We start from the raw sequence: 12,003 nt of genomic DNA, 5'->3' as shown, positions 1-12,003 counted from the left end.
GGCGGAACCGTTATGGTAAAAGAACAGAGGGCCAAAACAACAGCTGATGAATAAAACAGACCGCTGTTGCATGGCTGGGGAGCAGGGATTGCCAGGATTTTATTACTGTGGTGGCCAGGGGGTGCGCTTCATTGTCGACGGTTAAGTGCAGTATTTATTCATAACATCGGTTTATGACACTTTAAATAACAATGATAAGTCAAAGTTAGATCAAACTAATAGTACATATATTTAAGATTTCTTTAGACCGTTTCCGTTCCGGATTATTTTTTATACAACTGGGTGCAACTCTTAAATCCCTCATCTGTATTCTTTCTAAATGACAGAGCCAAAATAAAATATAACCGCAAGCAGTGATTAACGGGGTCCGGGCAAAATTAAAAGTCAAGAACACACTAGTGGAAGATGTCTAGATATAACATATAATTGTCATATTTAAGGAAAGATGTTACACTTATAAACCTGCAGCCTCATTCACATGGTCAAAATGTCTATTGATAAGCACACAACATCCAGAAAACTCCAAGCACACATTTCTCAAGTGGATTAAGGGTTTCCTTCAAAGCATATACCTGAAAAATCTTTGAAATTCTGGGAAAATTAAACATTTGTAGTCAAGAACACTGACGGAAGAAATATAAATATGACAGAGTTAATATGAAGGAAAAATGGTTAACGAAGAAGTTCCCTTACTGTGTCTTGGAAGTCAGATTCTTGGAAACTAATGAACCAGAATGTTGATTGCCTGATGAATTTCAGGTGCTGTTCAATGTTGTGTTTCTTAGAGATTAATATGATGAAAGAATTTTGAGTCCAGGTCAATCTAGTAAGGAGAAATAAGGCTAGTTCATAATTTCTTTGAATAGCGCCACCTTTGGGTGCAGTACCACAAATTTGGGTTTATGGTAGTGGGGGTTATTTATTGGTAACCATTCATATAAACCACCATTCATATAAAATATGAAACTTGACAGTACTTCTGCTGTGTAATGTAGTGCAGTGTAAGAGTGATCGTGAGCAACCCTTTCAAAATAATAACACGATTAAAAAGGACATCAAAATAACCAATTAATTTTTTCATCCAAAATAAACATCTTTCAGGTACAGACATTTTATTTGGCCACAATTTCTATTATTTATTTGCATAGTTAATCAAATATATAAAGTACACACACACACATAATCTGTGGCCTTCTGTAACCAACGATAAATCTCCTGGGCATTTGGATTTAACCAACAAAGTTTGGAGGTCAGTGTTCATCATTGGTGTATAAAGGTCATTTAGCTGTTCACTTGACTTGAACGTGGTGTGTTCGTTCGTTCGCTCGCGTGTTATTACCTCAGGCACATGGTTTGTTCTGCTTGTATTCTAATGACCTAGTGATTCTTCCATTCTTAAAAAGGTGACATCACCAGGTGTGAGTGTGATTAGCCGTTACAAGCCGTTTTGAAAATCGGCCATGTAACGGCTAATCACTCACACACTTGGTAGTATAATATGTCATCTTTAAATTCTTTGCATACCTCTAAATAATTGTCCTCTTAGAGTGGAGGAGAGTACACAGTGGGCTATAGCTGCCCCCCACATACAGTTACGATTGTACACAGTTAAAGATATATGAAATGTCCCCCGCCCCAAAGTGAACACTTTTTACAGGTTGTCCACCTAAAACACAACAATATAGCAATTCTTCTCGCACACAAACACACCAGCGGAAGTAACATTAGACATAAAAAAATATAACAAAATGATCGTTCGGTGTTGCCATGAAAGTGGGGCTCGGACACATTAGACGGTCCGTTATTGGACCCCCCCCCCCCCCCCCCATGAATAAAATAAAACATCACCTTCCCCCACCACACATACATGCACCAGCTGTGACTCTCCCAACATTTCACATCAACGTCAGAGTGTTACATCAGCCTGCCTGCGGTCCAATAAACAAAACAGGTTTAGATGGTAATTCCTCCTGCAGTGTTAGCTGTGATGAAGCAAGCCCACTAAGCACACTGGCACCCACTCAAAATGTTGCGTGTCAATATGCTGTGCCACTCGATAACGATGACATTTAGCACCTTTCCCCTTTATCTCTCCTCTCCTTCCATCTAGAAAATTGAAAAAAAATAAAAATAGCAGGGCCGCCCTGACCCCCAATAGATAGGTGCTTCTCTTAGAGAGGGATGGACAGTGGTGACAGGGATGATAAATGTCCCAGTGTCTTAGGGGACATATTTCCCCCTGGTCTTGCACTACTGCTTGGCAGTACCGTGCAGAATACCCTTACTGAGATGGCCTTTTAGTCCCATCGTCTATATTCAAATCACAAAATGGTTTTCCAAAACTTTCAGTACGTGTTGGGTTTCGTTGTGTCGTTTAGTGGTCGTACTCAATGTAGTTTGATGTTTGTCATTTCCCAACTGGCTCACCTACATTGTCATCTGTAGGCGATCAATTCTTGTTTTGACTATGGTAGACTTTACAAGAACTGCCAATAGTGTCCTAAATGTTGGAGTGAGACACTTTAGAAATTGGTTTCTAGTAACAACAATCAGCTCAACGTTCAGTCTTTCTGGACGTACACACACTTAAACATCATCTAAAACAGCATTTCCTCAGAGTCATCTTTTAAAAAATACTTAAAAAACAAACAAATATGAAAATGTAGCTTGATTAGGTCTTTACAAAATAGAAAACACTTTCTCTAGTACTTCAAGTTTCTTTACAGCAAAACATAATTGGGGGTGAAATAACCTATGAGGACATCAAGCCGCCTCCCTCACAAATGGAGTGCGTCTTAGCTCATCAAACCATCTGTAAACCTTTACAAAAATATATATATGGTTGATCTGATTGATGTCATTAAGTTATCCCTTGGTTTAAGCTTATTTAAATTTCAAGCTTTAAAAATGACACTTAGATGAGTAGAAGCTAATTAATAAAGCGCCTTCTGAATGTGGTTTTCGTTGCCAAGTTTAGATGCTGAGCCGTTGTGGCGTTATTTACATTTCGAGATACAATTTAATCCATCCCATGGTACTTAAAAATATATTTTTTGAATAGACGATAGAGATATATTTATATATAGTCACGAACAACTAAACTATTATGCACTACGTGCATTGAGAACTTTGCACAAATCGAAGGCTGGGGTAAAAAAAATAAATAAAAACGAAACACAAAAAAACAACAACGATCCGTCAGTATTGTTGTACAACCACTGCGCCCGTCTCCTCCCAAATAAAAAAGAAAACTGTGAAAACATACACGAAGAAAGTAAACGCCATGATGAAAACGGTTCCTCCACCGACCAGCTTTCCTCCCGACAAAAAGAAACGGTTGTATAAACACGCGAATGTAACGTAAAACTTAAATAATGTAATGCTGCAACGTAACGAAAAGGTGCCAACGTTATTGGGAAGCCGAGAGCGGCTGGGGGGCTCCGTCACCGACCACAGGCTCGAGGGCCCCGTCGCCTAGGCCGACCGGCGCGAGAGCCCCGTCGCCAAGGGCGACCGGCGCGAGAGCCCCGTCCCCAACCACCTCGGGGGGCGCGTCCAGCAGCTCAAACATGTCGTCCAGGACCTGCCACAGGCAGCTGTCCAGCGGGAAGTCGTTGTCCACCAGGTTGACCAGGAAGTAGTTGTCGTGGATGTACTTGATGATCATGCGCGAGGGCGACTCGTCCTCGTACAGCTTGGCCCACTGCTCGATCCACAGGGCGAAGGCCTCGTCCTGGGTCACAGAGAGGGAGGACTGGCGTTATCTTACCACTCGGCTACAACCTTTAGTTGAGAAAAGTTTGCAGCGATTTCATCCCCCCCAAATCACCTCAAGAAAGAAAGTGCCGGTTACGAAGAGGGATTTTAAAATTCAGCACCGCCTGCTCAACAGTAAATCAAATATATGATTCAAATTAAAAACTCTGATAGGCCTCCTCGGCCGGAGAAAACAAAAAGATAATAATACATATCCATGTTTTCCATTTGTTCATTAACGCATGCCAACATATTGTATGGCTAATTCCCCTCTCCTGGTCATCTTATTAGAAACTCGGCCCTTACCTTCCAGTACATGAAGCTGACGGGGTCCACCACGGTGGGCTGGACGATCTCCCGCCCTGGGAAGATCCCCCAGGTGACCGCGTTGGGCTGCATGTCCTGGGCGTTGGTCAGATTATGGCCCTGGGGAGACCATCGGGGAGGAGCATTAGTTTGCTTGACTCTGAATCAAAGACCGATTTTTGCGGTGTTGCAGGTCTTGAAAAGGACTGATAAATTTCATGTCGTTATTTTTGACTATGTATGTATGCATGCTAGTATGTATGTATGTATGTATGTATGTATGTATGTATGTATGTATGTATGTATGTATGTATGTATGTATGTATGTATGTATGTATGTATGCATGTATGCATGTATGCATGTATGTATGTATGTATGTATGTATGTATGTATGTATGTATGTATGTATGTATGTATGTATGTATGTATGCATGTATGTATGTATGTATGTATGCCGAAGGAGTCCTGGGACATACATACATACATGCATGCATGCATGTATGTATGTATGTATGTACGTACAGTGTTTCCCACAGACCAGGTAGCGAATTCAAATCGACGGCAGAGCGGGGTGGGGATCTAACAGCATAATCTATTTAAACCATAACTGCATTTCACATTAATCGCAAATACCCCGCTGCTTCGGGTTTTCCTTTGTAGGAGCGTTGAGAGGAGCGGGCGAATCCGCTGTCAGTGTGTGCATATGATATGCGGGTTTATCCAATGAGTGGTAGTGTACCCGCGCACCATTGGCATGTATGCGCGCTTGTCTCCATGCGTGTGCGTGTGCGTGTGTGTGTGTGTGTGTGTGTGAACGAGAACGACAGGGAGAAAGAGTGCTATGCGGAGATGAATGAACGGAACAATATTTATATTAAAAAAAAATAAAAGCAGAATCAATCTGTGGCGCTGCGCCACACAGTGGTCCATGTGTGGGAAACACTGATGTATGTATGCATGCATGCATGCATGTATATATGTACTATGTATGCATGGATGCATGCATGCATTCATTTACAGTATGCATGCACGAGGTGATGGTTACCTGCACGTTGACGATGTGGTAGTTGACGCGGGGCTCGTACTTCTTCAGCACCTTGAGGAGCGCGGTTACATTTTCACTGGAGGTGAAGAACTCCAGGTAGGCCTGGGAAATTCACAAGGTTAAGCTTGTATTACAACCCTGTACACTTTGAAAACATTCAATTCGGATAGTTCTTCCAAAGTGAGACAATGTCATTGATACTTTAGGCCGTTTTGATCAGCCATGCTTTGACCACTGGTGCCTGGGAGTCCTTGCAGCCTACCGTTATACAGTGCAGTCAAATCTGCACTCAGTCATTCAGCACTTGGCATTGTCTGCCGTCAAACACAGCTAGGGTTTCAGAGCCCAGAGAAGGGTCCACCCCTACCTTTTGGAAGACATAGCCCCCGGCGGGGCCCCAGCCAGCGATGGGGTCCGAGGAGGGCTTCCCGTTGATGTTGGGCTGGGAGTTGATGGTCAGGACACCCCGGCGGTTCACCTTCTCCAGCTCGTCCTTCAGCAGGTTGGTCTCCGTGGCCAACGCGTCGTCGTTCCACGGCAGACACATCACCTAGGGGACCGGGGAGAGGTGCGTTAGGATTGGCTGGTAACCATCACCGAGGAGCCCAGAGAGAGAGAGAGAGAGACAGAGAGACCTGTTTGGATTGACTGGCAGCAGCACATCACCGAGTGACATCACCGGGCGTTACCTTGTGCCCGCCGCGGTTGACCTGCGCCGTGATGTAGCTGGTGAAAACCTCGAAGACACTGGTCTCGCTGGTCAGCTCCTCGCCCCACATCTTCAGCAGGGCGTCTTTGGACGACTTGCTCTTGAGGTAGAACAGGTAGTAGTCGTTCAGCTCGCCGAACGCCGGGGACGAAGAGTTACCCCTGGGGGGAAAGGAGGACACAAGGTAAGGACATGTTGGTGTCCATTACGCTTTTTGGCCACCAAACTTATCCTTGCCGCACGCAAGGATATTCAAATATATTTACATAGACTACAAATCAAATTAAAAAAATAATGAGATCTAAACATTAATAAAGAGGAATTCCTCTGGGTCATGCCTCAGACTTCCACTCAAGTGTCGGTGGGATTAAAATTAAAATACAATAAACACATCCCCTCTAAAAAGGGCCCGCAGTTCACCCCCAGGTGTGATGTTGATGAGCCAACACATTATTTCTGGTGGGCTAATCTTGCCCCCGTCAGACGCACTCTCCAGTGATGTGAGCACCCCCAGTGAGGCAGCAGTGGAAGTGGATGAGGGGCCCTCACCATCGACCGTTGGGGAAGTCGTCCCAGTCCTGGGTGCGGTAGATGTAGCTCTTGGGTCTGGAGGCCCAGAAGATGGGCCGCACGTCCTCCACCTTCCGCTTGGGGTTGGCGCTCGTGGCCCAGGGAAGAGGCCGTCTGACCAACACAGAGTCAGAGAGCCGGGGTGGGGTTACAGACAACTAAATGGACGACAAAATGGTCCGTAACACAACCTCCTCTAATTGAACGCCCTACTATGAAGAGTGTGTGGAGGGGATGTTGGCTTAGAGCGGTAGAGGAGGGTTGAACCTGATTATTGAGCAAACTGAACTGGCAGTGATTATTGTTAGTCTAAGCAAACAGACAATTTGTGTAATCAAGAATTAACTGGCAATGAAAAGAGATTGTGTCAGTTTATCCAAAGCAAATAAACTTTGCTTTGGATAAACATGGATCTACAAAAACTTTTAGATGGGAGTAAAATTCCCTCACCACTTCATAATCTTTTTCCCTTTGTACAATGTTTCAGTGTCAATTATAATTCAAATATTATTAAAAAAAAAACGTCCATTTAGTTGGATCCCTCTTTGTATCTTGTTTACCGAAAAGCACCATATTAATACACGTTTTCTTATTCATTTCAGGGATAACAGTTAATGTTAGATTGATAAGCTTGTACTTCCAATAACATTCATGACACGCGTGTGCCTAGTGACCACACACACACACACACACACACACACACACACACACACACACACACACACACACACACACACACACACACACACACACACACACACACACACACACACACACACACACACACACACACACCTTGGGTCTTCTATCCAGAGGCCCAGCTGCCGCAGCACCTCTGTGGTGGCCACCTCACGGTTCAGCGTGTAGAAGTGCAGGCCGGGCACCACCCCGCTGTCCAGCAGCACGCGGCACATCTCCACCGCCTGGTGGATGCCGTAGCTGCGGATGGCCGCGTCGTTGTCCTTGATGGGCTCGATCACCTCCATGATCTCCTCCGGCACCTCCAGCTTGGACAGCTTCACCAGCTGCCGCAGCGACTGGTAGCCCTGGGGTGGGGGAGGGGTTCGGTATTTAAAACCTTGCGGCGAAGGATTAAACCGAGGAGAGGCCCACGGACGGAGGGATAGTCGGGCAATGTTTAGCGGTGACGCACCACTAAGCTGGAACGCTGACGCTTTTGACTCCCAGACGAAAGGGTCTGGGTTCAAACTGATGTTTTTGGTCATCTTTGAGCAAGATGCCCTAACCTCTACCTACTACTTAATGGCCATCCTTATCCAAGACCATTCACTTTAAACCCACTTAGGCTAAAAGCGTCTGCTAAAGAAATAGCAGTAATAGTAACAATCGATCCTATTGTATTCTTTACTCATTCAGGCTACAAAGCCATGTATTACTTTGTAATACATGGCTTCTACTTTTTGTGTCTTATATTTTATAAATACACATCTCATCTTGTGTTGATACAACGCTGCTGAAAGAACAACAATTACTTGACTTGCAGCAGGAACACAATTTGACCAACACTGCCATTGGGCACCACAGAGAACCCAAACCAGACCGACCCCTCAGCAGGGGGGTCCGCAGCGGCCTGTGTACCTGGATGGGGAAGACCCCCGGCAGGATGGGGACGGTGATGCCGATGGCGCGGCAGTCCCGCAGGAACTTGAGGAAGGTGTCGGCGCGGAAGAACAGCTGCGTGATGATGAAGTCAGCGCCCGCGTCCACCTTCTCCTTCAGGTGCTGCAGGTCCTCCGCGTAGCTCTGGGCTTCAGGGTGGCCTGTGGGGTATCCTACACACACACACACACACACACACACACACGCGAGCACACAAACACAAACGCACACACTTTTAGCTACCCTGTTAACCACTTATAAGGTGTAAGCTGTAAGGTGGTCTGACACGATGCCATTTTGACAGAAACCTCTGGTGGCTCAATGCCATGCTCTACCAGTTGAGCTAGACAGGATCAGATATACTTTATACTATAAGAGAAACATTATGATTTTACACTGTTTCCATGCTCTGGAGATTTGAACTTCAGGGAGGCGACAAACTCCCAAAGGCCGTCTTGGACCAGTTACTCTTTAAATTGCAATTGAATGAATGGCTGCATTCCATCAGTCGTTCTGTAGAGATCCCACTTGCCCTGGCTTCCCCCCCTCAAACTCCAGTACTGAGCGACTAATGAAACGCATGCCTCTCTCTAGACACAGCAGTAGACGACAATGGAGGCCTACCGGCGACGCAGATGTCGAAGTAGTCGTCGAACTCGGAGCGGATGTGTTTGACAAGGTCAGTGGCGTAGTTGAAGCCCTCCTCCTCGTCCTCCCAGTCGGTTCCCAATGGGTCTGATGGTGTAGCAGAACAAGTGACCGTGAGAACACGCTTCTACACTAATAAGTGGAGGATTCTTCATAAAATATACACGATAAGTGCAATCAAATATATTATACTCATGTCATACGGTAGTACCAGTGTGTTCCAAAAGAGCATTCAGAATGGCGAACCTAGTGGGCAGAAGGTTGACCTTTAGACCCCAAAACACTCAAATTTGTCCATATCCAAACGTGTTGATGAGAATAGACAGTACAGGGGAAACTAAAATTGTACGGGTAGGGAGGAAAGTCTAGTAGTGAGGGTGTTGTTTCTGGGTTTCAACCCCAATGTCCACCGTCTACCTGTAACGTCATGTCATCACTCAGAAAGATTCCTAAGCCCTCTCTGCCCTGTAATGTAATGCTGCAAGTCCATTCCATTCTCCCGTACCTCCCCGGAGAGCCATGATGTTCTTCAGGCCCAGCTGCTTGGCCTTGGTCAGGTAGCCGGTGATGGTCTCCTGGCTCTGGTTAGAGCAGGTCAGGTGCAGGACACTCTCCAGGCCGCAGTAGTTGACCGCCGTGCTGGCGATCATCATGGAGGACGTCTCCTTGTTGGAGCCCGGGTCTCCCGCCGGGTGCCAGGTGATGTCGATGAACAGGGGCCCCCCGGAGCCCATGCGGTCGAACCTATGAGCAGACGCACACTTTAGCATAGAACCTTTTGTTGTTTTTGAGGGGGGAGGGGTTGTGGATTTATTGGGGAAACGAACAAGAATATTTCCTCCCGGACAGATTACTTGGGAGTAGGGCTGGGCGATTAATGGAATTTTGATCACGATTTCAGCGTCAAACGATCAAAAAATTAACATAATGAAGATTTTCGATTTATTTATTTTTTTGGATTGTTTTCGTTTTTTTTATTAAATGTTTTAAAGAAAGTACAGAACAGCTGGCTACGTATCGGTAAATTATTTTAAGATTTGAACTTTTTCTTTTTGACCTTTTTTGTGTATTTTTTTCAATACATTACGTTTTCAAACTCAAAGATAATCGTTTGAATAATCGTGATTTCAAAATTGACCAAAATAATCGTGATTATGATTTTTTCCATAATTGAGCAGCCCTACTTTGGGAGTGTTCACAACACAACCTTCTAATACGTGTCTCTGAGGAGATCTGAAGAGATACTTCTATTGAATAACTAATAAGTACAGTAACGGCGGTATACATCACAAAATATTTTTCAATTGCTTAGGCCTGTCCTTGGAATGCCCCGCTACTGCAGTATTTGTATGGCTTGAATCTTCTCGTCAATATTTTGACCACTTGAATATGAGTGGCTATAACTTATATCGTATTTTGAATATGTGCAACTTGAATTGTATCTGAATTAGTTAACATTGAAGATCTTGTTTTTGAAATTGTTCAACTTGAAATGCCATAATCTAATTTCAAAGTGAATTAAAAAAGGAATTAATTCAGAGCCATTGTTTCAAAGTGTTATATTTCAATGCTATTAGGAGAATTTTGAACGGCTTTTAAATTCAAAACATTATGGCAGTTTTTGCTGCCATAACAGTCCCTAATATCTTCAAGCAATTACATGAGAATCCTACAATACAGACATGGACAAATCAGGCCCTGCGATCTGTGCACCTCGGCAGAGGCAACTGATAAGTGTCTCAGACTAAAAACAAGTTCAGTGTACTTGAAACATGCTGTCTACAAGTATTGTCCAGGCAACCTGTTCTGCAGATTTGTACGAGTCACAGTAACAATGAACAATTTATCCCAGCGTTTCCTTCAGAACCAAGCTTTTCACTTTTACTCTGTACAATGAAATTCCCTACCTACATCTTCCTCTAAAATGACATTGGAAACGTAATAATGATTAAAAATAATTAAATTGTTTTAGGGGTGCTGACATGTATTTTAGGTGTGCTAAAGCATTGGGTTTTGTGTATCGAATAGTACCTGGGTCACACTATATAAAGGATCTTATATCAGAAACAGTGACGGGATTACAGATTTCCAAATTGCAGATCAATACATATTACCATGTTTAAAACAAAAAAACTTTTCGGGTAGACTGGCTTAAAGGACAGTGCCAGTGGATAATGCTTATAGCTAGCTGTTTAATAGCACTTTATTGTTGTCCTATCGCACTGTAGGTCCCCAATGGTTTGATTATTACTTCCCTTTTCATGTTAAAGGAAATAAAACAGTTGTTCTATGTTTCAGAGCTCGCTCGGAGCGTTGAATATCTGTTCAACTGACAACCCGGTTTACGAACGATAATTAGTTTCTTTCATACTCAATAAGGTAAACGCAAGAAAAGTGGAGAAGGGAGGATTGACACATGCCTAGAGATGAGATTGACAGCTCCACTGTTGGTGCGAGGGGGGAAGAACTCCAGTGAGAACCAGGGATCTCCCGACTCCATCCTCTTGCGCATCTTCTCCCGCAGCCGATCCGAGCGGTCGGCGTCCAGCAAGGGGGTGGAGCACCGGGAACTCTCCTTGGAGCTCTCGCCGCTGTTGCTCGCCCCGCTGGAATCGCTCTTGCTGGTCTGCCAGCTGCCGTCCACCCGCTGGACCTGGTTCACCATGGTGCGGAGGGTGTACTGGGAAGAAAAATAAAAGCGGGGTGGAAAAGTCCTTCATTATGATGTTGGCACATTGTGGTTGTGGTAGCATGTAAGAACAGCGAAATTGCGTTACATTGTGGGAGAACACCCCCCAAATAAAACTTATTAGGCCTTTGCAAGTTTTGCATCGTCATGTGTTGTCTGAAACTGAAAGTGTCTTGAAAGTGTCTTGTCTTCATCACATCAATTTTTTTCCACGCACACTTATTGAATAAAGTGACACATTTGAGACGTCACGGTGTAATTCGCACCCTGGTGGATGGAAAACGGAAAACTAAAACATAGAAATGCTTTGTATGGGGTCTTATTTTACATTAGCAAAAGTGCTACGCAAGTAACAGAGAACGTTATGATACTAGCATAATGAAAATCAAATCCATGCCGTTTCCTAGTGTTGCCCTTTATCCGTGTACCTATGCGAAGGGAGATTGACCCCACTCCAAGTGAATGATAATTACCCTTTCTTTGAGGGTCGGCGGTGAAATGGGTCGCTGACTGATCCCCTGGAGCCCCTGGTTGTTCCCCCCGAACAAAACGTGCGAGAAGTGAGAAAGTGTGCACGCTCTCTGCAAGTCGCTGTGATCGTCCTGTTTAAAGGTAGTGGCAGCTGCGCACATTTTACGCATAAACACTTCAATCATTTA

General features: G+C 44.4%; 1 protein-coding gene across 1 annotated transcript; it reads right to left on the bottom strand.

The window, feature by feature from the left end:
- Positions 1 to 1,834: 1,834 nt before the first annotated feature.
- Positions 1,835 to 11,936, bottom strand: mthfr (methylenetetrahydrofolate reductase (NAD(P)H)). The gene is made up of 12 exons (XM_060057121.1): positions 11,818 to 11,936; positions 11,076 to 11,335; positions 9,161 to 9,399; positions 8,632 to 8,742; positions 7,987 to 8,180; positions 7,183 to 7,433; positions 6,367 to 6,501; positions 5,798 to 5,978; positions 5,476 to 5,658; positions 5,109 to 5,210; positions 4,063 to 4,182; positions 1,835 to 3,733 (listed from the first exon to the last, which is right to left on the bottom strand). The coding sequence occupies exons 2-12, from the start codon at positions 11,318 to 11,320 to the stop codon at positions 3,410 to 3,412; spliced, it is 2,085 nt and encodes a 694-aa protein (XP_059913104.1). The 5' UTR covers positions 11,321 to 11,335; positions 11,818 to 11,936; the 3' UTR covers positions 1,835 to 3,409.
- Positions 11,937 to 12,003: the final 67 nt, after the last annotated feature.

This window comes from Gadus macrocephalus, chromosome 1 (assembly GCF_031168955.1).
Source record: "Gadus macrocephalus chromosome 1, ASM3116895v1".
Taxonomy (NCBI): domain Eukaryota; kingdom Metazoa; phylum Chordata; class Actinopteri; order Gadiformes; family Gadidae; genus Gadus; species Gadus macrocephalus.
This window is presented reverse-complemented; position numbering and strand designations above follow the sequence as displayed.

Coding starts and splice junctions, on each gene's coding strand:
- mthfr (XM_060057121.1), bottom strand. CDS start 11,320: ATGGTGAACCAGGTCCAGCGGGTGGACGGCAGCTGGCAGACCAGCAAG. Junction 8,743..9,160: donor CATCATGGCTCTCCGGGGAG/GTACGGGAGAAT, acceptor CTACACCATCAG/ACCCATTGGGAACCGACTGG. Junction 7,434..7,986: donor CGGGGGTCTTCCCCATCCAG/GTACACAGGCCG, acceptor CCCCCACCCCAG/GGCTACCAGTCGCTGCGGCA.